The sequence below is a fragment of the Corvus cornix genome, chromosome 6 (assembly GCF_000738735.6).
Source record: "Corvus cornix cornix isolate S_Up_H32 chromosome 6, ASM73873v5, whole genome shotgun sequence".
Taxonomy (NCBI): Eukaryota; Metazoa; Chordata; class Aves; order Passeriformes; family Corvidae; genus Corvus; species Corvus cornix.
The window spans coordinates 22,557,977-22,584,622 of NC_046336.1; the positions used below are offsets into that span (position 1 = coordinate 22,557,977).

Here is a 26,646-nt window from a genome sequence, read left to right on the forward strand (position 1 = left end):
GAAAGAAAAAGTAAAGTACATTCTGCAAGATGAAAACCCTGTAGATGAGTATTGGTTTCAGTGAAAATCTTCTGCTTCCTTTAGCTCTATGCTTCTTTCTGTCAATGAATCTGAGCCTGATGAAAGAGGTTCTGTAAAAGCAGTCATGGCGGTAGGGGATGATTGCCTTTTTATTTAAATAGCTGAGCTGGGAAAGACTGTTTTCTATCTCCAGGTGTATTTCTGATGTTCCTGTGTTTGTGTATGTTTATATCAGAGAGGATGAGTTTGGTTAAAACTAAATACAACTTTGGAAATATATTCAAATGTGTAACAGGGGTTTTCCTCCCTCAGATGAAAATTGAGAGTAAATTGTTCAAACATTAAATACTGTGTCTGCAGCAATCATTACTTAATTGGTTGTTTCTCTTATTTCAAGATAGATAAGATAACAAACAGATTGAGAAAGCATCTCTTTTTGCTTCCTTCGCCAGTGAAGAGGAACACTTAGCAGTTTGGTTTCAGAGACATGCTTTATAGGAAAAAAGAAAAGAATTTTAATATTCACAGAGCAGTCTGAAAAATAGGAGCTGGAAGAAAATAAGATGCAGAAGAATTTTACATATATAATAACATTTCAGGCAGCAAAATGAGATAGATGATGGCAGAGTTTTAATCAAGTTGCCATCTTAACCAACCTAGAACAGGTCATTTTTCTCTTATACTGATGGTACTTGCAGTTCTGCTAAGTACAAATGCCTAAATCTGTGCGTTAACATGGTAATAATTTGCTAAATGATGCAACAGTTTAAGGATCATGCTAATGGGAATAAACTTAATTCCTTTCGTGTTTTGACAGAAAGTTAATGAAAGTATGCTAGCCCACAGGTGTCTACCAGCAAGGGAAAGGCATACTCAAGCCAAAGCACATAGAAGTGAGATTTTTAAAAGGGGATCATCATCATCCTTTGGGTGCTCCTCCTGGGGAGGAATATGAAAGAGCAAATGTTGGACACTTGAGTGTTACTCTCAGCTACTCTTTGTGATGATGGCACTGCAAGAAACATTATAAATAACACTAAACCCAGAAATTCAATATATATAACTATGTAAATTGCTGAGGACGTTTTTCTTTCCTGCTCTGCTGTACTGTCCTGCACTATTAACATGTAATCTCCTGCCTGTGGAATCAACAGGGCTTTTGACTTCAGTTTTTTGGTTTAACGTTCACTATTAGGTGAGACAGTGGAAAAGTGGAAAGTGCAGTTTTATTGCAGTAATAAAGTATTTCTGAGTAATAAAATCATATCGTAGCTAAAGTGCCAGATTCAGTGGATGGGGGAAAAAGCATCTTTTAGCACAAAGGCACTTTAATGAGAGAAAGTAAGTGAACTCCAGATGCAACAGTTGCATTTTAAGGAACTGAGCGGTTTCAGGTTTTTGCATAATGCTGTTGGAGCAATTCCTTTGCAAAGTGTAAAACTTCTGGTGCAGCAGTCTGTTTCTAGTAACGTCATCTAAAATTGTGAGTAACAGAAAATGAATTGTGATGTGACTAGTCAAAATATGTCATCTCGGGTTTAACTTTGATACTTTATGCAGCCCATAGATATAATAGGAACAAAAAAAGTTATGCCATGAGGTGGGTGCTGAGACTGAAGACCAATGGTAAAACGACAGAATGATATTAATAATATCTTTCTAGCATTTCTTCTGCAAGTTTTAGAATACTTGTAACTGGAAATAAGTTGTTCTTTCAAATCTAAATGTCTGAAGATATTTTTGCCGTAATATTTATTTTTGTCATTCTACACCTGAAACTGGATAACTGGAGCAGAGGAGACAGAGATATGAAAACTGTCTCTTTTCATTTTGTTTCATTATGATGTCTGAGAATTTGTGGTTATAGAACACTTAACTCAGTGTTCTAGAAAGTAGACCTACACATGAGATTTTCTACTACAACCCCTATCTTCCACTTCTGTATTAATAGATGAAAGAAAAAATCGAACAAAAACCAAACAGAACAATAACAACAAACACAGGAAAACAGGGAAAAGTAACTCCATTAGAACAAGAGGCAATGGGCCAAAACTGATGCACAGGAAGTTCCACCTGAATAAGAGGAAGAACTTCTCTAATGTGCAGATGACTGAGCACTGGAACAGGTTGCCCAGAGAGGGTGTGGAGTCTCCCTCACTGGAGATATTCAAGAACTGTCTGGGCTCAATGCTGTGCCTTGTGCTCTGGGATGGCCCTGCTTGAGCAGGGAGGTGGGACCAGATTCACCCACTATGGTCCCTTCCAACCTGGCCCATTCTGTGGTTCTGTGATTTATGTAAATACAGTGGAATATTTTTGGATCATTTTCATTTTACTCCATTGTTTTAGGCTTGGTTGCACTCCAAAGATGAATGCAAGCAGCTCTTGAAGTTACCCACTGTATAACCCAGGCTTACATTCTCTTTTTGTTTAGCTTCAGTTCCTCAGTAGTTTTACTTTGTCTGAAGTAATTCTGAGTTGTCTGCCTATGGTAGCAGTATTGTTGCTACTCAGATTTTTATATTTGGGATATGGAAAGGGAAAATATTCTTTGCACATCCTCTAGTCACCCAGTTTAGTGATCCATGCTTCTACCTGTAAATTCCGGGGTTCCTCTGGTGTTTCTAATGTTATGAAATGAGAGTACCTCCAACTTCTGTGGATAATATTACAATTCACATTGTATTTGTTACATTCTCTCACAGCTTTGTCTGAAAGTGTCATATTGACAAGTGGCAGATTCAGCTGCAGGTGGAAAGAATGAGACAGATGACAACAGGAGTGGAGGAAAGATGTGTTTCTTTAGCCCAGCTTCTCTTTGGTCAGTGCAAGCTGTAGGTTTCACTGTTGATAATGGCACTGATTTAAATTATTTTTTGTAATATAATTATCAAATATGACATATATTATTTTGTTTAAGGAGATAGAATAGTACAAATTCAACATGCCATATGTTTAGTGAATTAAGTATCAGTGAATAGTTTTTATATTGATAAAGTAGACATGCTTTCATGGAGATCAGGTTTTTGCCCAGTGCTGTGTAACCTTTTCATAACTGAGATAAAACAAAGAACAATTAGATCAATCTGATACTCCTTTAGAGTATCAAGTAAGAGGGGAAATTTAAATACTATAATTTTACTTTTTAGTGGTACAACAGCTACTAGAACACCATGTTTAGATTTGGATAAATCTGTGGGTCTAGAAAGTTGATGGGACACTGAGGACAGAATGGTGGGAACAAGGCAAATGATTTCTTGGAAGACTGGATGACATGGTGAGAAATTCCAGGAAATTCTGTCTATCTTGGGTAGCCAAGGGGGTGTAAAGAGCTGATCACAGTATGTCAATAGTAGCACCTCAAGTGAACAGCACAAGGAATAAGATTTGGAATTTCCATCTAATATGGGCAGTGGGTACGAGAAGAACCAGCTGTTGCAACTGATGCTTACAAACCCAGGGTAGAAAAAAAGAACAATTTTAATGGCCGCACTGATTTGTTGGAACAGATTTCCCAGAATTGTGACAGACTGTACATAGATGGCAGTTTTTTAGCTAAGACTGGAAGTGCTCAGTGCACGTCAGCTGTGTAAGTAACCATGGTAACAGCTGAAACCAAGATAAGTTCAGCAGCCCTATAAATGAGCAGTTACCCTGTCTGGCAAAAAACCCTTCCCCTCACCCCCGAATTGTAGTATGTCCTGAAGTTTTGCAAATTTGGGGGGAAGAGTTTTTTGAGCTGAGGAATAAACTTGGTTAAGTGCTTTCTGGGTTTTATGGATAGGGACTGGTAGCTAGAGCGTTTCTTCAATGGGATCATGGAAAACCTCTCGAAGAGACAGAACCCAATGCATTTTAGGACAGTATTCATTAAATTCATCACCTCAAGGAAAAAAACTTCTCACTGGTATTTCATGGCCAGACTGAGCTCCAGAGGTCTACACATAGGGCTTGGAAGGCACGTTTTGAGATAAATCAACTCTCCTGCTGTTTTTTCTCTCCTCTCATTCAGGGTGAAGGTGTCTTTCAAGTGAATATTAATTATTAATAAGTTCAAGAAAAGTAATTATAAAAATTATTTAGGTTAGCTATGTTATGCAGTTCATCTGCCACTTGCTAGGAATTTCTGATATATAAACATGGACAAGAAGTCTCAACAGGTCTGAACTACTTTATGTAGGATATTATTTAAGCATTAAGAAAACCTAAAGCGGAAGTGCTGTGACAGTGTTTTTTCTATACCCCAGTTTTGTGTTTCTACAAAACTGGAGTTTTAACAAATTGATACAATTACATTTTCCGTAAGTATTTTGATTGCCTTTTCCTTTTATAATGTCTAGTGTTTTCCACTGGTTTTAGTTTATTTTGGTTGACCAAAAACTATGTAAAAAATACACTGATGGGGTACTGCTCTTCTGTAGCTTAATGCCTTTGTGTATGATTTCTTATCTCTCATGCATTCATTTGTGAAGATCCTAAAATTAATTCCTGTTCCTGTGGTTAATCATTTCCATCAGAGATTGTTTCTGTTTTCTAAGCAGATGCTTTACAGATTAATAGGATATTGATTAATCGCATCCTTTATATCCCTAAAATTCCAGTGCTTGTGTTCTGAAGTCATAAGGTAAGGCCTAAACGTTCTTTCTTTAAAATTTTTTAATTTGGCTGCTGCATTACCTTCTCGTGGCTGTCCACTGTGGAAACAAAACTGAACATGGACACACTTACAGGATCATCAGCTTTCCAGACAATTTTACAGATTGAGAGATGGTAGCTGAAAATACAGAAGAGGCAAAGTGTGTCTTTCCTACATGCTGGGTCTTCTGTCTGGGACAGCAGTAATCATCGAAGAGGGAAATCTCACTTTACAAATGTATGAATAATTCACTCTGTCAGCTCTCAGGCCATGACAGGGACTCCAGTTCTTCTAGGTGGGATCCAGAAGTGAAAGCTTTCAGAAGATACTGTTTCTGCCTCTTGATCCCTCCCCCCCACACACCTCCAAACCCTGTGGAGCTTACCTTTAGACAGGTCATCAGCTCTTCAGAGGAAGACAGAAGAGACAGAAGTAGGAACAGAGGCAAAACCAGAAATGTTTGGTATTTTCCTTTGGTTGTGTTTTTGGGTTTTTTTTCCTGACAGTGCTGTTGGTGAGTATTTCTGATAGGGACAACACTAGCTTCATCTTTGCCTCTTCTCTATTTCCTATGTGCATGTTCAATTAAATATTGTTTTTCATTTATCTGGAAAAAGTCACTTTAAAGGTTGCCATTATAGACCAGTGCTCCTATTCCTATTTTATTGTCTGATGACTTTTATGCACTGGGCTCATATTATTGTGATCTGGGGTTTTTTTCAGTTTGCTGCTGACTAAAAGCATTTTAAAACCCATTGGACATTTGACAAACACAGAAAATTGCTAGTGCAAACAAATTCATGAAAATTATCCCTAGAAATGTTAGTATGAATGTCACGTTTGAGTTACTTATATGACATTTTCTAACTGGAATTCTGTTTTAGTATCTTTATTGGGGATTTTTGCTTTGTTTGTTTCTGTGGGAATGGGGAGGGAGGATACCACAATTTTGTAACCTTAAGGATGTTCTGAAGGAAATAGGTTAGCTCCCACAGCAAGCAGTGCCCACGCTGGCTTTAAAATTCAAATGTTTCATTAGGCTACCTTTACCACTGGCAGCTTTCTTTACATTCTGAAATCCTTCAAAAAAACTGCCATAGAACATGAAGCTATCGCATAAAGTTGATTTTATGTTTTCAGAGTCTCAAGCTACTTAGTGCAAATAAAATTTCGTGCCAGTCAGCCCTAGATGTGTTACAGCACTGTTAAAGCCCGGCCTGTTAATTACAAATGTTTTGCAGTTAGGGTGATGCACTGATTTCTTGGAAATAGGTTTCCTTCAGCAGCATGTAGTTTTACAGTACAGTCAACAGAATGTTGCAGAATAGCAATTATGGGAATAAGGAGAATGCACAAGCTATTGGAGTGAACACTTTAATGCTGATACATTTTTTCTGATAAAAGCAACTCAGATAAGAGGATATGCAAGTTATTGTAGCAATTAGTTTTTCTAAGATGTCTATCTATATGAAATGTTTCCTGGTAGGGAGAAAAACCACAACTTTGTAGTAGAATGCAAAGTTTATTACATTTCTAGACTACATTATCCTTGTCAGCTAGATTAAAGCATTCTCCTAGTTTCTGTCCTATATTACCCTAACAAGTGAGGAAATAATGTAGTGTTGTTACAGGGAGTAGCTTATAAATTTTGACATAAGTGTGAGAGAAATCACTTGAAATGTGAGGCAACCAAGAGGAATAATTAGGAACAGCAGAATGATCTCAGTAATATGACAATAGTTTCTAAAGCACCCCACAGGATTGAAATCATCAGGTTTGCTTGACCTATATCTTTAATAATACAGCTCATTGCCCTTGTATTGAAGCTAGAGGGTAGGACAAAGTATGAGCTTTATCATGTTTTAGGAGAAATTGCAAAAAGTTTATTTATTAACACAGCACGAAATGGCCCATTTCTATGATTACCAAACAGGAAAGCAAGTTGGGCCACAGTTCACCACACAGAATACTTTATAGTCAAGCTTGGCTGGCAAAAAATATTATGTAACACTCAAATAAGATAAATGGCTGCATTGGCAGTGGAAATAACCTTCTGTTTAATTAGAAAATAAGAGCTATATGGGACAATAAAAATGGTTACTGCTGCCCTCAGTCACTGTTTAATAAATATGATAGTGCTGAAGATAATGCTAAGTGTTATTTATTTGTGTAATATCATGGGCTCAGTAATTGTTCATGTTCGTGATAGTTCCCCTGCATGTAGAATGAGTCCATTTCATGTTTTCTTTGTTTAATTTTTAAAAAGGAAAGAGGATTTTTTAAAACTGTTTTTAAAAGCCAAAGATATGTTAACACCTCAGTGTTGCTGTAAACAAACTACTGGTTTTCTTAGCTTACCTTCAGGATAATTAAGCTTTGAAGCTGAGTCTAGGCTGGATTGTCTATCTGCCTTGGATATGTTTTTACGTCTTTGAGAGGAGAGCATAATTTGAATTTTCAGCTGTCCATTTCATCACGGCTGTGTAGAGTTCTAAGGTCTGGTTTTAGCATGGTTTTACCTTCCTTTGGAGGTTTAAGCACTAAACATGCAAATCAAGTCCAGCAAGGCACAGTGTGGAAGACTGAAGATTTCAGTGAACCTTCTCCCTAAAGGGAATAGTTTTCACTAGTAAATTGAGCATCAAATTGTGCTATGTGCATATGTATCAAAAGTTTCCTTTCTCTGTAGAGCATGTTTATTGGATATGGACATTGTTCAGAGGCTTCACCTCTTCAGGAACATACACATATTTATCAAATGCTTGACAGAAAAGCAGGGCATGGGATGCATTTCACAATATATTTTTAACAGGCTTGGTATCCCAGCCCTATTGCTTTTGGTCACAATCTTTCTATTTCAAATCTATAGTAAGTACAGGGATTTGAAAAAGGATATCAAAGACTTTTCTTGGTTTTATCCAAAGGGATAATTCACAAGATGTTTCATCAACAAGCTTTAACCCCTCCTTCCTTCCCTACTTTCCTTCCCGCCCCAAATGTGGACTGTATGTCAAGAGGCAAAACAAAACAAAACAAACCCCCTTTTCTTCACACAATTCACTTTAAGCTTTAAAATCCTCCAAAATCCCCAATCTCCCTTTGCAGTCTGGTTCCCACTCTCCAGCTTTCCTCATCTCCCTCTGAAAGAAAAAAGCTCTTCTTTAAGGGACTGATAGGTTGTAGAGCGATGCTTAGCAACAACATTCCTGTGCCTTAAGTAGCTGCAAGCCCCTAGCTGAACCCTTTGATGTGACTGTCAGGGCAGATTTATTTTGTTTTAGCACATTGTCTACTTGTCCAGATGTATCAGGAGATAAAAAGGAGTCATGTTTACACTCTTTTTGGGAGGGGGAGGAGGGGAGGAGATGTAATTAAATCGCATTTTTGATGAATCTCTGAGAGAGATCGAGATGAAGAACAGAGGAATTGGCTTGAATGTAGAGGGGAAACCCATTTGCCTGCCCTGACACCTGACATTGTAGGAAGATGAAGTGTAAAGCCAAAGCACAGTGTGTTGATTTGGTTCTGCTGAATCCTTTAACTTTGTAGTTTTGCGTGTGTTGGTAGTTCACGAGAGTCCAGAAAGGCCTATTAGAGAGTAGCAGTTGTGCACCACAGAGTCTTTCCTGTGTATGTATATATTTGTCCAGGTTGAAAAAAATGCGGTTTTCTCTATAATATTAATGTTATAGATCACATATCCCAAAGTCTCCGGCTATGGTAAGTGGCTGTCAATCAAACAATTAAAGAAAAAAAACAAACCAAAAACAACCAAATTGAGCCTCAGTGATCTTGGATAAACAAGTGTGCAGTGCGAGGCAGGCCTTGCCAAATTCTCCTGGAGAGCAAATACCACAGATAAATCCATTTTTGTTTATTTGCTTCTAACTTGCACATTTAGCAACACCATTCTGAGCTCTATTAATAATCTGCAGTGTGCAGTGACAAGTCTGATTCCAGCATTCAGTATGCTGTGGGTATGCCAAGTGAATAAAATGCTAGTTTTAACCTGCTGTTACAAAAGTTACTCTATTTGCATTTTAAATAGGTTACACTGCAGCACCCCCTTCTGCTGACTGAATAGAGTGACAAGAGGTTTGAGCTGCAGTTCAGTTCCCGCATGACAGAATGAAGATGCCTTGAAAGCATTTTTAGCCTTCCAATTTCTTCATTCCTGTGCATATTAGGCAAGGATATCAGCACAACTTAGCAACAGTCATTAAAGTACTGTTACCTTTTACTTTTTAGGATCTAGCTTTCATTTTTGTGCAACATTTTCCATGCTTCCTAAAAAACTAAGGCAAGCAGAAGGTATCAGGATGAATAGCAAAGCGAAGTAAGCCCTCTAGCATTGCAAACAATTATGCCTGGTCTGTGAAATGTATACACGGTTCTGCATTCCTCTGATTATCATTGAATGTGCTTGCAAGTGATGATATTACATTACTGATTTAATGTATGGAACAGTCTTGGAAGTTTCTACCTAAAAAAAGCAACTTAACTTGATGATTTTGCTTTCAAAGAATCTGTGGGTATCAGATTGGCAAAAGGAGCTGGAGAAGTTCTGAGTCACCTTATTTCAAAATCTAGAGCTGTGAATAGTAGTGAGTTACGGTATCATATGTAATGTGTATTTGAGTTCTACATCAGTGCTGGTATGCAGCTTGTGTACTGTTGCTATGCCATAGCATAGCAGGAATCTTGGCAATTACTCCACTACTGCTATGTTTTGTAGTTGTGATGTAATTGGTTGAAAAATATTGCAGGGAATTACTGAAGGAACCTTGGAATCTAATATATTATCAGTGTACTTCCCTTCACATTGACTTACCTTGGCACCTTCTGTTGTAATCTTTAAAAACTCCGTATTACTCTTTCACTCCTTCAGAACTGTTGGGCAGTGAGTGAAATACAATAAATGTCATGTTTGGGTGTTGGTGAGGTGGGGTCTTAAAAAAGGGTTAGTGTCTGCTAGCATCTCAAAATTCATTTGTGGTTCACTTCACAAGGCGCTTCAAAGAATAGTTGTCTATGACAACTCCAAATTCTCTAGCAACAGTGGCAGAGTTCTGTGGTTTGGGTTATGAGAGGCTTATGTGTGGTTTGCTTTGTCCTTACACTTTATTTTACTAGTGTGTGAGCCCAATGAAAATGGAAAGAAGGTAGCATGTGTGATCTCAGATATGAAGGTAAAGATGCTGATAGAGAAATTAAGGTAGAATGTATAATAATTGTTTGGACTTACTCAGATCAGGATTCAAGGCCAGCAGATTTTTTCTTTATTGTTTTATACTTCTGGGGGTCTTTTGTTGAGTTCTTGATTTTTATTAGTACCAATCTAAGAGATGAAAAGCATTAAGAAATCTATTTTAGGGATGAGTATGATTGAGCAACTTTGAATTTATTTTTTAGTGTGATTTTAAATTAATTTATTCTTACTTTAAAACCTAACATTATAGTGAATAGATTGCTTGTTGGATTATATGAATGGGTATTGCTTTCATTCACTGTTGTGTGGCTAGCATGTTAAAGTGCTCCTTTAGGGACAGATTCTGTTAACTACTGTAATGAAAGATACTGAGCCACTTGAGCAGTAAGGTTTAACTTCTAAAAAATGAATATATTAGAATGCGGCATATGAGTAGGGAGAGGTGGTAATAGTTACTTCCCTTCAACCCATTAAACTGAACCTGAGCTGAAGAATCTCTTGTATCCTTCTGCCTTTCCGTGTAAGTAGCTGAGATGCACTTTTGAAAAAGATAGAAGGCAAATACTATGCAAGAAGTCATCACTTTTTATCTAATGAACTTGAAAAAATAATAAGAAAATATTAAGAAAATGCTAAAATTCTTGGCTTTTGAGCAATATAAATTGAAAAAGAATGGTCTTGGAAGTTAAAAAGCCTAATGGGTGTTTTTGTATGCTATATATTACAGTAGAACAAATCAATTCAGGCTCCTTAGATGCAGTCATTGCCTTGTGATTATATTTGTGTAAAGTCTTGGAGCCTTTGATCAAAGAAAGGCATTTGTGACTAGGTCTAATCCAAGCTCTTTAAGGTGTTTAACTTGCACGGGGGGGAAGAGGTTGATAACAGCTGGGATTTAAATTTAGTTTTGCTGAACTTTTGTTTTGAAAGGATTTCTACTATACACTGCTTCCTTTTCCATACAGAAGATGGATCATTGAGTAAACCTAAAAGGGAAAGAGGATATGGGAGGAAATGGGTGGGGACTTGGAATTAATCTTCTGAAGAAAAATGTTTGATCAGCGGGTAGAAGAGTATGAAATCCTCTGATGTTGACAGCAGGCAACTTTCTGACTAGTGTGTGATTGACAACTTTGATGCTCCAGTGGGGAGCAAGTGTCCAGCCGTGCTCAGGCATCCTCTGTCTGTGGGTGGTAGTGTTAATAATGTGGCAACTGGAAAGATTAATTGTGGACAAGCAGCAGGATTACGAGGAGGGCTTCACAGGTCTAAAAGGAACAGTGGTAGGAAGGCCTCTGATCTGTCAGCCCAAAAGGAAATTAGTTAGGGCAGGCTGGAGCAGGCTTTAAAAAGGGAGGAGGGGGGGGAGGGTAAGATGGAGTAATGGAGGAAGGGAAGCATTTAGGATATTAAGGCAAAATGAAGAGGATATTGAAAAAGGTCATACGGGGATGGGACTAGTGTTCTTGAAAGACCTTAATACACTGCATCCTCTCACAGCACATGCAGAGTTCAGCTTGTTTTGCAGAGAACTGCAAAGTGACTTTTGTAGTGGTTAGAGCTGCCTCATTAGGTAATACCTGTTACTTGTTTCCAAACAAGCGTGAGAATAAACTCAAATTAAGGATTTTCAAGGATATCTAAATGCAAAATACATAGCAGAGAGTTTACTTAAGCTGTTTCTGCAAGTTACTAACTGCTGTGGGTTTTACTTCCCACCCTTTTTTGGTAGAAGTAGGGATTTTGCCAATAAATTCTGTGTTACCATTAAAGAGGCCATTCATCATGCTTACTAATGTTATTAATCAAGATACACCACAGTACTCTTAAAATGAGATCATTTTGATAAATCATGTATGACATGAAAAGACTTTATTCCTTTTAAGTGCAATTTAGACTGTAATTTTTTTCCTCATTTATGATTCATGGGAGAAACATGGATAAAATTCCCTTGCACATTTACACCTTATCTTCAGTAATAATTCAAAACTGCTCTTAGATGAAAATTCAAGGGCTGATTCACCAAAGCTGGATGCCAGCTCATTATTTTCTGGCATTCAGTAGTCCAAAAATAATGTCCATACATTAGGTACTTTTCACAATAGTTGAATTTGGCTGCACACCAGACATATCGATTACACTCAATTAAGCCTAAATGCATAAGAATTATCTGATGTTCATTTGCATTTTTGATCCCTGCTTTCAACCTTGCAATTTAACATTAAGTGAAAACCGAAAGGTAAAGTAAATTCAAGTGAGAAGTGATAATCTCTCTTATAAGTGAACAAGGGAATGCTTTGAATCTGAAATGCTTTGAATCTTAAGCTCCACTACTTCTGTTAAATGAGAAAAATTCTCTTTCCTTTTCTTGTTAAAGGTTACTGAAATTGGAAGACCTGCCAAAATATAAAATCACTGTTCTTCTTCTTGTCCCAATACTACAATAGTTTGGCTACTGTATTAGTAGCATCATATCTGAAAATAAGCTGCTAAAATATCTGGAATGAATATTTGCTAAGGTTCAAGTCATACTCTTGATTATAGCTGAAAAACTTGTATTACTGATTAGATTTAAAAGTGTCAGTTAATGGGGTTTTTTGTTTACTCCTGTGTTTAGAAATATGAAAATGAAATGTCTAGTAGAGAGATCTAATTTGGATAGCACAGTCATTTAAATTTTACTTTCTCAAACCACGATTCAAAGAGGATTGGCTTGTCTGAGTTACAGTTCCCCCTTTACTCCTTCAACAGCTGAAATATTTGAAGGAACTTGTGTGGTTGCCAAAAATAGCACAGCATTTTTATTTTTGAATCATCAGTCTCTACAAATTTGTTTTGATGCAGCAGATGAACAGTATGTCCTGATACTACACATGATGTTCCCTACTAGTATCTTCCAAGTATTTTTGTTCTTTGAAAAGTGGAATTCAGGAATTAAACAAATGAGCTTTTTTTTTTTTAGTCTAATTAGATTCCTCCACTCTTGAAAGCTAGTTGTCGGTGTGTCGTGGCTGACAATTTTCTTACAAATGGGTTATTTTTTTTTCATTCATTAAAGTGACTCTAATTTATGCTGGAGGTTTAGCAAAGACAACTGCTAACTCCTGTCTAAGTCTGCTTGGCTGTGGAGCAAGGAAATTGGGAAATCCCATTCCATCAAGAACAGCCTCCTTTCCTGGTAAGGATGCTGTGCCACCTCTTGGTTTTCCAGAGCATCCCAGTGTGTTGAGGTGGGTGACAACTCTGGCCAGCCTGTTTGAACCCTCTGGCTGAGCTCCCAGCTGGGGAGGGGAGAGCCAGACCTGCTGTACTCTGCCATATGGAGTGCTCCACTTGGGGCCTGCTTTTGCATATTTTCTAGTCTCTTTCTCTATCCCTTCTTTCATGCTTCATCCCTTTTTTTTCACTGGCTGTATGGTTCCTAAGTTGATAGAAAAGCGAATACATTGCAAATAAAGTTGTTCTTACCTGGCTATTCCCTAGGATGGAATAGTTAAAGACTTGATGTATGGTTGCTCTCAAAATTATTTTTTGGAGTTTTGTTGTGGTTTTTTTGGTTGGTTGTGGGGGCTTTTTTCCTGCTTCAGCTTCTACAATGGCTGTAATTTTGATGAACATGCTTTGCAAATCTGGTACTCTTTTTACAGTCCGTTTAGTATCAAATACAACAATTTGGACAAAACACACAGGTTAATAGGAAGAGAGGTACCTCAGTTTAGCAAATGCTTGGTTATGTGCATAGCATGGGGACAGTGAATAGTCTGACTTTATTTGTCTTGTAAGTCTTAAGCCACATACTATGATATACTGCAAAAGTTGGATGACTTCAAAGTTTGCAAAACTACAAGCTTCTTCTAAAATAATACTGTTAGGATTTCTTTACTGAGTTATTTGGTGACCTGTTCCTATAAAACTGAAGCTGCCAACCATTTTAAACAGCTTTCCTCAAAGCTATTTGTATGTATAGTTACTTTCCACTGCAACAAGAACTTCTGATGCATATGTCACCAATACTTGAAGACGTAACTGTCACATGTCAATACTGTCACTGTCACAATATTCCTGTGAATATTAAGAGTAATGCAATCTATACAAATCTGTTTGGAAAATAGCTTAGGGCCAAATGTCAGTATGTGGTAGAGAAAACAAATAGCTGTCTTTCTGCTGGTGCACAGGCTAACTCAGAAAAGTGATTTGGAACTTGAGCCAGTGTTTGTGCAAAACAATCCTAACCCTGGACGATATTTCATAGAATTAAAGTTGCTCTAACTGAATGCTTAGCTCGAAGGTAATGAAAACTGTTCTATATTTGACAGGGAATTATATACTGTACATAAAATAACAGAAAAACACCAATAAACAAACCCTTCTGTTCTTGCTTTTCCTAAAATTGGAAATAAAGCTAAATTGCCCCTTCACTCCAATATCCTTTTTAGAAGCTCTTGAATTTTGCTCACTCAGTGGTATATTGCTGAAATGGCAAAGTCTCTTCCAGTAATTTTAGGAAAAGCTATCATCAAGCTGTCAACAGTCTAAATTGAGATTAAAAGTACCAAAGAGAAACCTTCACTATTATCAGAGTCCCAAATAAGTACACTTGAATAGGCAGATAACATCTAGAGTGTACAGTATGAGACCGCTTATTCTTCCAGTTTTTTTGAGTGATTTACAGGGATGAAGTCTGACGTTAAATAGTGACGTTTTTCTTCTTTTCTTACCCAGAACTACTCGACCCAAAGAAAACATATAGTTGTGAACATATGCCTGTTCTTGGAATTAGTTTCAAATATCCCATAGCTGGGTGTAAGGGGTTTCTATCTCTCCCTCTGACATGTTATGTGCCCTTGGCTCGTATTGGTCATCAGAGAGATTTCCCATAATTCATAGTCCAGAGTAGATTGAGCTGCAGGTTTGCAGTTCACCAAAATCAGGGTATTATTCATTCTGGCTGATGGTGAGAGTTATGTCTGTAGCAATATGTCTCTGAACAGGAGGTTCCCTGGAAAGGGTTTATTATCACTGGTGAGTCAGCAGAGGCAGGCTATTCTGTATTTTTATTCATATCCAGTAAGTAGCATCCTTGCTGTTTAGGCAAAATTGTCTCTGTTAAGATCTCTTAAGATGTTTGTTTTGATGCATGATGCATCTTCATGTTGTCACCTGATTTTTCCTAGGGACAAAAATGGGATTATAACTATGGTCTGACATAGAAATTGATGGCTGGTCTCCAAAAGCAAAAGCTCAGTATGCTAATCTACTCAGTCACCTCTTAACATTTTATGTACTATCATTTAGGAGTCCAAAGCTACAACAAGGAAGATTTCTAAGTTACAGCCTTTAACAAACTATTACCCTGATTAACTTTCATTGCTATGGATTTCTGATTGTTGTTCTCAGGTTTGGTCTGGCAATTAAGATTTGAATCTGTATTTATGCTTTTCTTCCCCAAAACATTGTGGCCCTATTTTATGCTTTTATATTAACCAGACATTGGAGAGCCAGGGATTCATAAATTTTGAGGATATGTTCAGTTATAAAGTAAGCAAGATTGAGGTGAATTCCTTTGATTGACTTTTGCAGCTTAGAAGTCAATATATCATTAGAGAACAAAGTGCACAAAAGATAGCAATTATTTTCTCAAGACTCCCTTTAGTGAATTATCCTGAGATTCAAGAAATAGTTTAGCTTTTGGTTTTTTCTCTTTATTTGCCTTATTTTTCTATTAGAAATTATTGTGTAACTTCCAGTGAACGCTCTCCTTTGTGTCTTCTATTTAAACACATAATCTTTTTATGTCTGTTGAAATGGGTACCTTGTAAATACTCCAGAGCAAACTTCATATCTGAAACTGGACATATCACTACCATGTCACCAGCCTAAGTTAAACTTAATTTTAAAAACTGACAATAATTCATATTCACCAATACAATCTTTTATTTTCACATCTTCTCCTAGCAATGCAACACTGCTGTTCCATAACTAAAAAGCAAGATGGTAAATGTGGCTTTTCTTAGCTTTATATTTCTTTGATGTATCTTTCCTTCAGTTGAAACATCCAATGGAATTAAGGTTAGTTTATTGTAAACTATAGCTCTTCAGTCTAATCTTTTAAAATTGGAATCCTAGGATCTTGAGACTTATGGAGAAAAAATTGTGTTTCTTCTCTTCTCCTTAACATTTTGCTTTTAAAGGCTCTGTGCAAGTCCTCTTGGGTACTTATTTCTTTTATTAGACTTCTGGTATTGGTTTTAAGTGTTTATTGTAAACAATTCTATATACTTGTACACTTTTTTGCATTATAGTCACTGTAATGTGTAATAGATCCCTTCATTTAGCTCACAGGGCAGCGGAATGGGAAAATCAGTTGGGATTTTTTTCTTTAGATTTGAAAAGTATAGTATCTTAGCCCAACTTTCTATTTCATATCTCCTTTCTTACATGTGGACTCACCCACAACTTCCTTTGGGTAAATATTAATCTGTTTCACCAAGAGGAAAATTTTTAACATTGCCTAAAGATTTCTAACAAAGATGGTAACTTTTTTTAAGCTGTCAGCTGTATGAAAATATTCGTTTAGTGATGATACATAATGTCATTGTGTAAACTCCTGTGAGTACAGCAACCTTGAGGAATTGCAAGCAGCCTTAACAAAAACAAATTAATCCTTCGTGGCTGGTGACTCAGTGCACCTGTAACCACATCACAGCACTCATCCTGCAGGTGCCTCCGCTTTGCCTAATCACTGACCTCCACTCAGAGCACTGATAGCGTTTGTTTTGTCACACAGGCCTCTAGTGCTGCTGCCCCTGCCTCTCCAGAGATGCACTATACACCTCTGCCTTCTGGATCCAGAGACCTCACCAATCACAGAGGTATGAGCTAAATTTTATTGGTATGAACTACTGCAAGGTGTTAAGCTTTGCTCTAAGGCCTTCCCTGTATCAGTTACTGCTGCCTTTCACTTTACAGAGAACACCGTGTCTTTCGAGCACTATATGAGAAAACCATACCTGTCAAGACTACAGATTTTACCTCATATTAAATAGGATTTACAGGTAGTCTACCGGGAAAGCAAATAAATCTATGGATAATAACATTCAGTGATTTTTGTGTGTGTGAGAGAGAGAAAAATGTAAAGAGATTAGAGTACTTAAACATTGCTAAGTAGATGATTACATGCAGCATTGGTAATTTTGAGAGAATTTGTAAACTTTCTAATATTTTTAAAGTGGGAGCTTTTTGGCAGTTTAGAAATTTAGGACTATAATTTTGAAATGTTAACACATTTTCATTGCAATAAAAAGGGATTCTTCTCGGTTTCTATTTCCCTTTTCATCAGTCCTTAGAACTTAAAAAGCACCTTGGGCAAATTCACAAATTCCTTCTGCATACCTATGAAGCAAAAAGTTCAGGGAACAGGTGAAAAACCGAAGCAGTCAGGAAGGGTGCATTCTAAGCTTTTTCACTTTTTTTTTTATTTTTAAAGGAGAAATTTGCAACGCTTTCCACATTTTTCAGCTTAAAACCAGAGCAACAATTATCTTATTTATTTCCCATATTACCCATTGATTCTACACTGACCATGTAAACCATTTGTGTAGAGGCAGGTTTTGTTTAGGATACCAGGATCAACGTCAGCCTTATATTTATGAATTGACAGTAGCTTAATTTTAGTGTGTGTCAAATTCTGCAGCACTACAGAGGATGGAAGCAGCTTTAGTAGAATTCCTTATTACTTGAAACTTCCTGAAAGAATCAGGCAGGTAATGCCCCTGAAGAAGGATCTGTGATTCAGGTGTGAAGGATTAGAAAAGCAGCTGAGTAGAATTTAATTTGTTGCAGCCTCTATCACTGTTGTTGTGCTAGAGCTGAGGATGAGTATGAAGCTACACCCTGGCCTTGGTGTAAATTGCTGTGGTGCACTGGAAATCAGATGTCCTGGAAGTGCTCTGGGTGCATTGTATTCTGACACTGAGCTCATGTAGAAACTGATACTTTTTAAAGAGAAAGGACCAACCAAAATCATGAATTTGAGCACACACCCGGACTTCAGAGATTAAAAAAAAAATTCGCCCCTCCCTCCCCCCCACCCCAAAACCCCTGCAGCCCAGTGCCCTTCCTTCCCACCCTCCCTCCTCCCCCCATTCCCAAGATAAGTAGCTTTGATTTTCAGATAAGCATGTTGGCTTTGAGGTTGGATTTCTGGTGTTGGATTAAGTGGCTAGGGTCTACTAACACAATAAATAGAATGACAGAATGTTGCAAATCCCTGAGTTCTCTAAAAATACTTTAAAAGTACCCTTAACAGTTAAGCCAAGTATATTCAGATTTTTTATTTAGGTGATAGTGTATTGGAAGTATGGTTTCATGGCTGATTTTGTTACCTGACTTGGCAAAAGAAATGCTGGTAGTCTTGAGTATCAAAAGCTGTGTGCCTGCATTATTGATTGACTCCTCTTGCAACACAGAATTGTGTGGCTGCAGTTGGTGTTGCAGACACGTCCAGTGGGTGTTTGTTCAGAGCAGGAATTTGCCAGGCTCTAAGTACCACTGTCCTCACCAGGGTTTCAGAATGCCTGCCCCCTTGCTATGAAAGGGGAAAATTATATTCCACAAATCACCAACTTTCTACCCTTAGCAGTTCACTGTCTTTAATCTTCCCAGAAATACTCTGCTCTGCATGCTAAATATGCTGAACATTTCCTTGTTATTGAGCACAGTTATGAATAAAGTGAATGGAGAAGAGTGTCATCCAAAGAAAGGGCAAAATTGGTCCTTAAAGAGACACTGTTAGCATGATCTGATAAGTTTATATATATGTGTGTGTGTGTGTATATATATATATACACACACACACATATTCACAAGGAAATAATTAAGGAAATTTTCCAAAATTCCAAGTGTTGGAAGAACCAATTCCAAACTTAGAATAACCTGCTGGCAAGGCCCATTAACTCAATCAACTTCTTCTATACAAAGAAAAATTTTGAAGTTCAGAGGCCCATAAAAGATTAATTGCAGTCAATAGAAAAATCTCCAAGGAAAGAGTGAAATACTTAAGCATGCTATTTTAGGTTCTGAATATCTTCAAATTTTTTCTTCATGGAATGCTTTCAGTGGTGTAAAGTAGGACTGAATCAGCTGTTGCATATGTAAATACTGGCAGTTTTCAGTGCGTACTGGAATGAAGTATGCTGTAAGTTTGTGAGTGTTATTTGTCCCTGGAGAAACTTGTTTACCAGAATCCTGAAGTCTGGCAAATAGTTTGGTACAGCTGTAAATTGATTTTTGGGGGACTGGGTGGGGGAGCAGGAGCAAGCTGGATGTATTTGATTGGTGCAGTTTCACTTGGACATTTCTCACTCTATTTAACTATGATTTTTTACAGGGAGAACAAAACCATATAATATGCATGGGTTGCACCATGTCTCTTATAGCTTTTGTGCTCATGCATGCAGTATATAATTTCCAGTCAGGATCTGATCCTTTAGGCTGACTCCATATTTTGTACAGACGATTTCAGGAATGCTTAAAATCTCACTCTCTCTTTCAAAGCCCATAGAAACGGCATATAACAGTGTGATGTTAGCATGGAACGATGTGGAATGATCACTGTAACTATTATATTAAGTGTCATGATGCTTGAGTATATAAGTACATGAAGAGAGAAATAAATATTGGAGACACATTTTTAAGCTTTAGAAAATTTCTCCCCATCTTGGGAAAGTTGTTTTCCCTTATATTACAGTGTTGCTTAGACCCACTCTTCTGAGCTGAACCTTCCCTCTGTCCCACTGTTCATATTTTTCAGTGAAAAATCTACAGGCTTTTGATTTAAATTTTGGGCATCTGACAGTAGTGTGACTTGATTCTTTATGTGATCTGATTGCTGTGCTGTCAGACAAGGCTTCCAAAGTGATAATTCTATAGCTGCGTATATTTTTGTTTTGATTCCAACAGTGATCTCAAACTTCTAAGGGTCTTCCCTTGGTCTTTGTTAAAGTAGGATTATGTATTTTACTTTATATGGATTTACTTGTGTGAAGTTTGTGCAGTTCTCTTGCCTAGTTAAAACAAGTCAGTTTGAAGACAGCCTCCTCTCATACAAAGTGCTTCTTTTGTTTCTATATTCTATACGTTGCTTGTATTGTTCTAGCTTTCAAATTTTCTGGTGAAATAAAATGTATAGGCCCCACATTCCTGTCTGCTTGTTCAGATCTACCTGAAAGAATCAAAGAGAACAGTTACTTGTTGTTGTTTTTTAATAGAAATGGCCATGCTCCCAATACACAGAAGTGAGGAAATGTAGTGGCTTTTAGAAGAAATTGGCCCAAAAATTTTGGGGCTTATGTAATTTTTTTTTTTTTAGTGGCTTGTATGTATGGCCCATGTACCCTTCTGCTTTTACTGATAATTTATTAACTGAGTACATATCTTAAAATAGAAACTTCAATTCTTAACATAGTTGACATTGATGAAAAAGAAATTTTAAAGTCATAGTAATGCATTTGTAAGGGTAATTTGTCTGATGTGTGGAAAAAGGCCCCTCATCCTTCACCCACTCAGGTTGTATATTTGGTTTTTTATGGTGGTATGCTTGCTAAGGAAGTCCCTTTATGTGTAAGCATTCAAACTCAAATTGCCATCTAAAAAGAGCAGTGCTTTCCAGTTGGTGGGGAAAATAGTAATTTATCATTCTATCTCTTCAGAAGCAATATCACTAAATCATGACTATCATGAAAATCTGGTTTTCCCATACAAAAGCGTGTGCTGGATGCCCTTTGTATAAACAGTTATTTTATAGCATTGTCTATTACCTGATTTACTTGAAAACATACTAATTTGCCAAAGCCGTTTGGTTTCCAGTAGCATTTTACAGCTGACTCCTCCTTTTCTTGTGCTCTTATTTCTGGGAAAAACCCGTGGTAAGTCTACCCCATAGCTTACTGGTAAAAGGAAGAAGAAGGAGTTTCCATTAAAAACTAAACCTGTATTTATGTAGTTTTTAGATCCTTAGCTTGGATTTAGGCCAAGGTTTAATAATTCTAATCTATTATGATTTGTAGAAACTTTCTGAAAAATCCACTGTCCTGTTTTGGTGTCCATACAGTTGCTTATCCAAGTGTTCTGGTATGTGCAGGCATTACATTGTTTTGTTTTATATTTGAATGATGAGTGCCCAAATGAAAAATTGGTATTTATTCTACCAATATGTTTGAATCAACAGACAGACATGTTTTCTTATTTTATAATCTGATTTTGAGAGTCACAAACTGCATTCAGATCCCATGCCCAGAAATCCAAGAACAGAGTATTTTGAAGCTTCTTATTAACCTTCTAAAGGTAATTTTATAGAGCCTTTTTGAACAAGGGAAACGAGAGGTTCCTTCTGCTCTTCAGTTTCTCTTTGTCTAACAGAGTTGTGCTGAAGGTTTCTTTGGGAATGAAGATCTTTCCAAACTTCCACATTCCTAAGCAAACATAAGTATGTAGGCATATAATCTGTTGTGAACTCGCCTTGTTTCCTTCTGTGATCGTTATGCTGTGCTGTTGTACTCAGAGTACCCGGTGTAGTAAATTTTCACTGATGACTGGGATGTTCATACAAAAGTCCTTCTGATTGACTGTTAGGGTGTGGGACACAGAAAACCAGCTAGTAGCTTTGTAGGAGTTTAGCTAAATTCTAGATGGAGATAAAAGTGGACTACAGAATGCACAAGGGTTTAGCCATCCAGTTAGGCTGGAATTCACAATCCAATAGATGTCAAAGGACACCTACTACTTTCAAAATTTGGTATTGAAGGAAAAAAGTAGCAATTTTGGAGAGCCAGAGGGAGGTGTTTAATTAAAGTGATTATCCTCCAAGGATTTACCCGTTCTGCCTCAATTTGATCAGCCTGATCATACACTATAAATATTATTAGGTTCATATGGAACTAATAGTGTCTATCAATCCTTCCAGAATTTGGTCTAAAGTTTTTATATACTACTTCAAAATATTTGAAGTAGAATGACAAAATTGAAACACACCTCTTAATAATAAATGTTAATACACCAAGTTCTTATTTTACACATGCATTGTGAAAAGCCATGCTGTCTTTAAATCACAGACATAAAAAGAAAAGGAAATTGCTTTACATAAAAACTTACTTCCAGAAAGATAAGTATCCTGTTTATATTATCATTGCGGTCCTGTCTGTTGTTATTGACACAGTTGTTAGGTATTCATTGTGTTTTCAAGCCAGAGGCTTATTTAGAGTTTGAAGTTGATTGCTGAGGAAGTTGCAAAGCAATTTATGTAGCAACTTATCATAATTAGTTAGTTTTCTTAGTGTGAACTGCACTTTATGCTTGTCAATTGATTTTTCTGTGTATATGCATAAGCTCATTGTATTCTGTCAAAAAAACCCCAAATCCCAAAAAACCTATGCTTAGTACTTTATCATTCATTTAACAAAGTGTGTCCGTATATGTATATAAGATGTATTTGCTTTAACTTATCCAATAACTAAGAATAGGATGAATAAGAAAATTGTGAGCAGATGCAATATATGAAAGTTCTGTATCAGGCAAAGATGCTGTGATAGTGAGATATTTTCTTTGTTGTTTTACATGAAGTGTCCTTTGAAAATACCATCATTTTTAACCTGCATTATGTTATGGTGTGTCCTAGACTGAAGACTTGTTAGGCCAGGATCTTCTCATCGTGAGATGAATAACCTTAAAATAAACAAACAAAAAAGTTCTCAATAGCATGGGGCAGATAAGATCATATTTTCCAGGGAAGGAACACTCAAAAATAAGCTGTCACATTTCCTATTAGTGCCAGGAAGTATAAGTGCCCAACAGTGAGATGTGATGTGGTCATGACTTAGCCTCAAGGGGAGTGGGTGGAAATCCTCTTCTTTTGACACTCTGGGAGAATGCTAAAATAAGGGGTCTGTTAAGGAAAAAGAAAAAAAAAAGCTTAAAAAAACCCCCATGTGACTTGCCTGTATGAAGTGAGAAACTGGGTACTAGTTCCTTGTTTTTTAGTTTGGGAAATAGACGTTAATGGAAGCTCAAGACACGTGGGAGAAGCATGGAAAACAAAGTGATGGTGAACATGAGTTATCAGTGTGAGAGAAGACTTGTTTAAGAAAAGATTTTGTTTTGCAGTCCTAGTTCCCTTTAGTTAAGGGGATATGAAAGAAAGAAAAAAAATCCATCAGCGGCAAATTGGGGTTTTGTAGTCCAGATATGTGAGAAGGTAATGTCAGAAACTTAAAGAATTCTGATGCGAGATGTTCCTGGTGCAGCTGGAAGAAAGACAGAGCAGGCTTCTCTCATTTCTGTGCTGGATGGCTCCTGCTGATGCCCGTAGACTCGCCAAACCTTACACCAGGAGATGAGGTGAATGCTACCCACTCATGCCTATGTATTCAGGGGTGCACCTGATTTCGTAGTTCTGACCATGATTTTTCCCTTCCAAGGAGGATTCCAGTTTACTGGTTTCTCAGTATTTCTGATACGTTTGCTTTGTGGGGAGAAGAATAGGTAGAAGGAATGAGGGGAACAAAGTCGGTGGGGAGAAATGCTAGAAGGCATACTTCCTTAGGGAAGTGTACTCCAGTGAAATGCTTCTAGCTGGCAACAGAAGCTCACCTCTATTAGTATTTGCCAAGTCTGCAAATGCATTAGACGTCTCTTCCGGTTGTGTGAACTGATACACAACCAAAAATTTTACCTTTCAAAGGAACTGAGAGGTCCAATACCCACACACGTGATCCACTCGGCTCTCAGATGCAAAGTGGTTTATTGCTGGGCAGTCACGAAAGAACAGGTGAATTTTATCTGTTTACTGGAATAGAACTGCCACCAATGGCTGTGCTGTTTGTGGACCTATTTACCTCACTTGCTCAATAGTGATAATTTCTGCCAGCATCTGCATTTTTCTCTGTAAAGCACAATGACTTTCCCAAATGTGGAATAAATTGTAGCTGCATTTGAGTGTGACCTTGACTAATATGGTTCAAGAAATAAATTTTCTGGGTCATTGGATTCATATTCTTGTCACTAACAGGGTCAACAATTTTTTGTCTGTGTATACAAGGAATGTTGGATTTGAATCAGGATACTGTAGATTATTAAAACTTCAACATAAAAGTGTATTGTTATCTTTTTGTATATTGCAGTGATGGGAGCAACTAGTCATGTGAAAGTAGGTTCAGCTAAATGAGGTGGGGATGATATATAAAGTGATTTGCAGTTTTGCGTGAAGTCCTTCTTGATGGCCAGCAAAGTTAAGATTTGGTTTTAAATGACAGCATATTTTAATTTGTGAGCCTTCTCTGTGTTCTGTGGTTTGAAACTGAACCCAAGGGATGTGATCGAGCTGACCAGAAGTAAGTTCTAAGAGGATCACTTCCTGGTGTGCTGTGTCTCTGTGGGAATAAAATATGTGTGCTTCTCTGCAAGAAAATTTTAAAAGACAAAAAGAGAGTAATTAAGTGGTTAATCAAATCTAGATTAAAATATTATTAAATATCTCAGATGTTGGGCACAAAATTCCCATTCTGCATCTAATGGGATTTAGTAGTCTAAGACTCAGGCAGCCTCTCATAATTGTAAGTATTTTTTTTCCAAATATTATAGAGACTTTCATTTTTCCACAGTGCACATTCCCCCATCTGACTGTTGAAGACCTGACCATTTTCCATATTTTTGTCATTCTGAGGTTTTTTATTTTAACTTTTTCCACATTTGCCCAAACTAGCAGTCTAGGCCCTAGTCACCCATACAAGTGTCACATCAGAGGGAATATGATTAATGAGGAAAAAAACCGTAACTTCATATTTTTGGTAGACTAGAGAGTGTCTGATATTTCACAACATAGCTCATTTTGTCATGCTGGTAAAAAGAAACCATAAGAATGCTCAAGCAGGATGACTATGAAGTGGCAGAAATATATAGAAAACACTGGTTTCTGTAAGTGGAAACTTGGGATCCAAACCCATGAGCCTACCTAAAATCTTCTTTGGATATGCAGGAGAACTAATGATGCAGTATCTCTACAACTGGCAATTAATAAAAAAAACCACCAGTCTAGTAAATTTGCCACTTGGCCTAATAATCTTTTACAATAAAGGCCAGTCATCAGCCACGGCTGATATTACAGCTCTTCCAGAGAAATTGGGTTCAAAGCACACCACTGCTGTGCAAATCCAGTCTCCTGAGAGATCCCCCTGTTTAGTTAGCACTCTAGTCTAGCCTGTTTTTGCAGGAGTCCTTCAATTTTATCATTCAGGCATTTTTATGGCCTCATTGGAACAAATAAACAAACATCTGGAATCATGTGGTATATTTAATTAAAAACTTTTTGTTTGGCCAGAAATAGTAAAATTGTGAAAAATTGCCTGTCTCCAGGCTCAGAAAGGCCAAATGATGAAGCTGTTGGCTACAGACAGTTTTACAATGTATTGAAATTCATAGATATGCACACCTGCTGCAAGTCCCCCCCCTTTTTTTTTGATTCATAACCATTAATGAGTGTTTAGTGCACAGATTGTAGCCCTTGTTTAATCGGGAATTTACTGTTTTTAATAACATATAGACACGTGTTGATATATTCCATACAGCTTGTACTGTTCTGTAGAACACAGACAGGATAAAGCTTTATATTATTGGTTAAAGAAAAAAAAAAAAAAAAAAAGACAAAAATCTTTATGGCGCATGTTCCATTTGAATATTTTTTCACATGAGCATGTTTTAATTCCAGAGGCAGTAAATATCTGCTGCATGCTAAGGGTCTGTGTAGCAAATGTTGAAAATGTGAAAGATGGTGTTTTCTCATTAAAATTAGAATCTGTAATGAAAATGTAAATTTTCATTGCTACATTTAATGTATATTTTGAGGAAAATTTCAAGAAACTCTTGCTTTTGCAGATAAAACTGCTTGATGTCATCTGAGATATTGCTGTATGGTCACAAAATATTTTACAGATCAGGATCATTATTTATGAAAATTAATTTGTCTATGGGGCTGCTGTCTATTTCAGATGCACAGATAGGCCTTTGAACATATGAGACATAGAATCTTATTTTTGAGTTTGTGCATCTCAGTTTTTAAATAGCTGAGCCCTCTCTTGAGAAAATGACATGCACACAGAAAGTAGTACTGCATCTGAATATTGTTCACTAGTCTTCATCTATCTCGTGATTAAAATAATTTGGCCATTCCATTTTGAGCTGTGTTTCTCTGAGAATTTAGACTATTTAGCAGGATAGGATGGATGGAATACTCCTGTGGCTTTGGCCACTGCCCTGTAGTTGGTGTTACTGACCTGAATGAAGAGGATGTGGGTGTCATCCAAAAAAACACTAATTCCCACATAGTCAACACATGTAGAAGCCTGCTTTAAAGACTGGGGGAGGGAAGAAATTTCCTGCACAGTCAGAAGGGCAGCCATCTGCATAACAGCAGTGAAACTATTTTATCCCCTTGTGTGTTTGTTCTTTATAGCATGCACATCTTGCTGTAACATCTACATGTCTTTCAAACTATTAACAGCCAAAAAGATGTAATGTATTTTGTATTTCATTGTTCAGAGTGTGTGCTCTGCTAGAAGTGGGTGAAGGGTCCTTTTTTAAATTTGACTTCAGGAAAGAAAGGGGTAACTTAGTAGGATTTCATTGCATGATCTTATGCAAGAAGAAAAAGCTGTCAACTTTTTACTGGATATGAATATCTGTATTCATGGACTAATGATATATTTACTGATCAAAGTTCCTTGCAGAGCTC

At 37.1% G+C, this 26,646-nt stretch overlaps 1 protein-coding gene across 5 annotated transcripts in view; it reads left to right on the forward strand.

Moving 5' to 3' along the window:
• The window catches only part of LRMDA (leucine rich melanocyte differentiation associated), a 659,079-nt gene that overhangs the window by 544,980 nt on the left and 87,453 nt on the right, over positions 1-26,646 (forward strand). For 4 of the 5 annotated variants that reach the window (XM_039554354.1, XM_039554353.1, XM_039554352.1 and 1 more), the window contains exon 6: positions 16,654-16,738. The exons of the other annotated variant lie outside the window; for it this stretch is intronic. In XM_039554354.1, the coding sequence (XP_039410288.1) occupies positions 16,654-16,738 (85 nt within the window). The remainder of the gene's footprint in view (positions 1-16,653; positions 16,739-26,646) is intronic. 5 annotated transcript variants of the gene reach the window in all.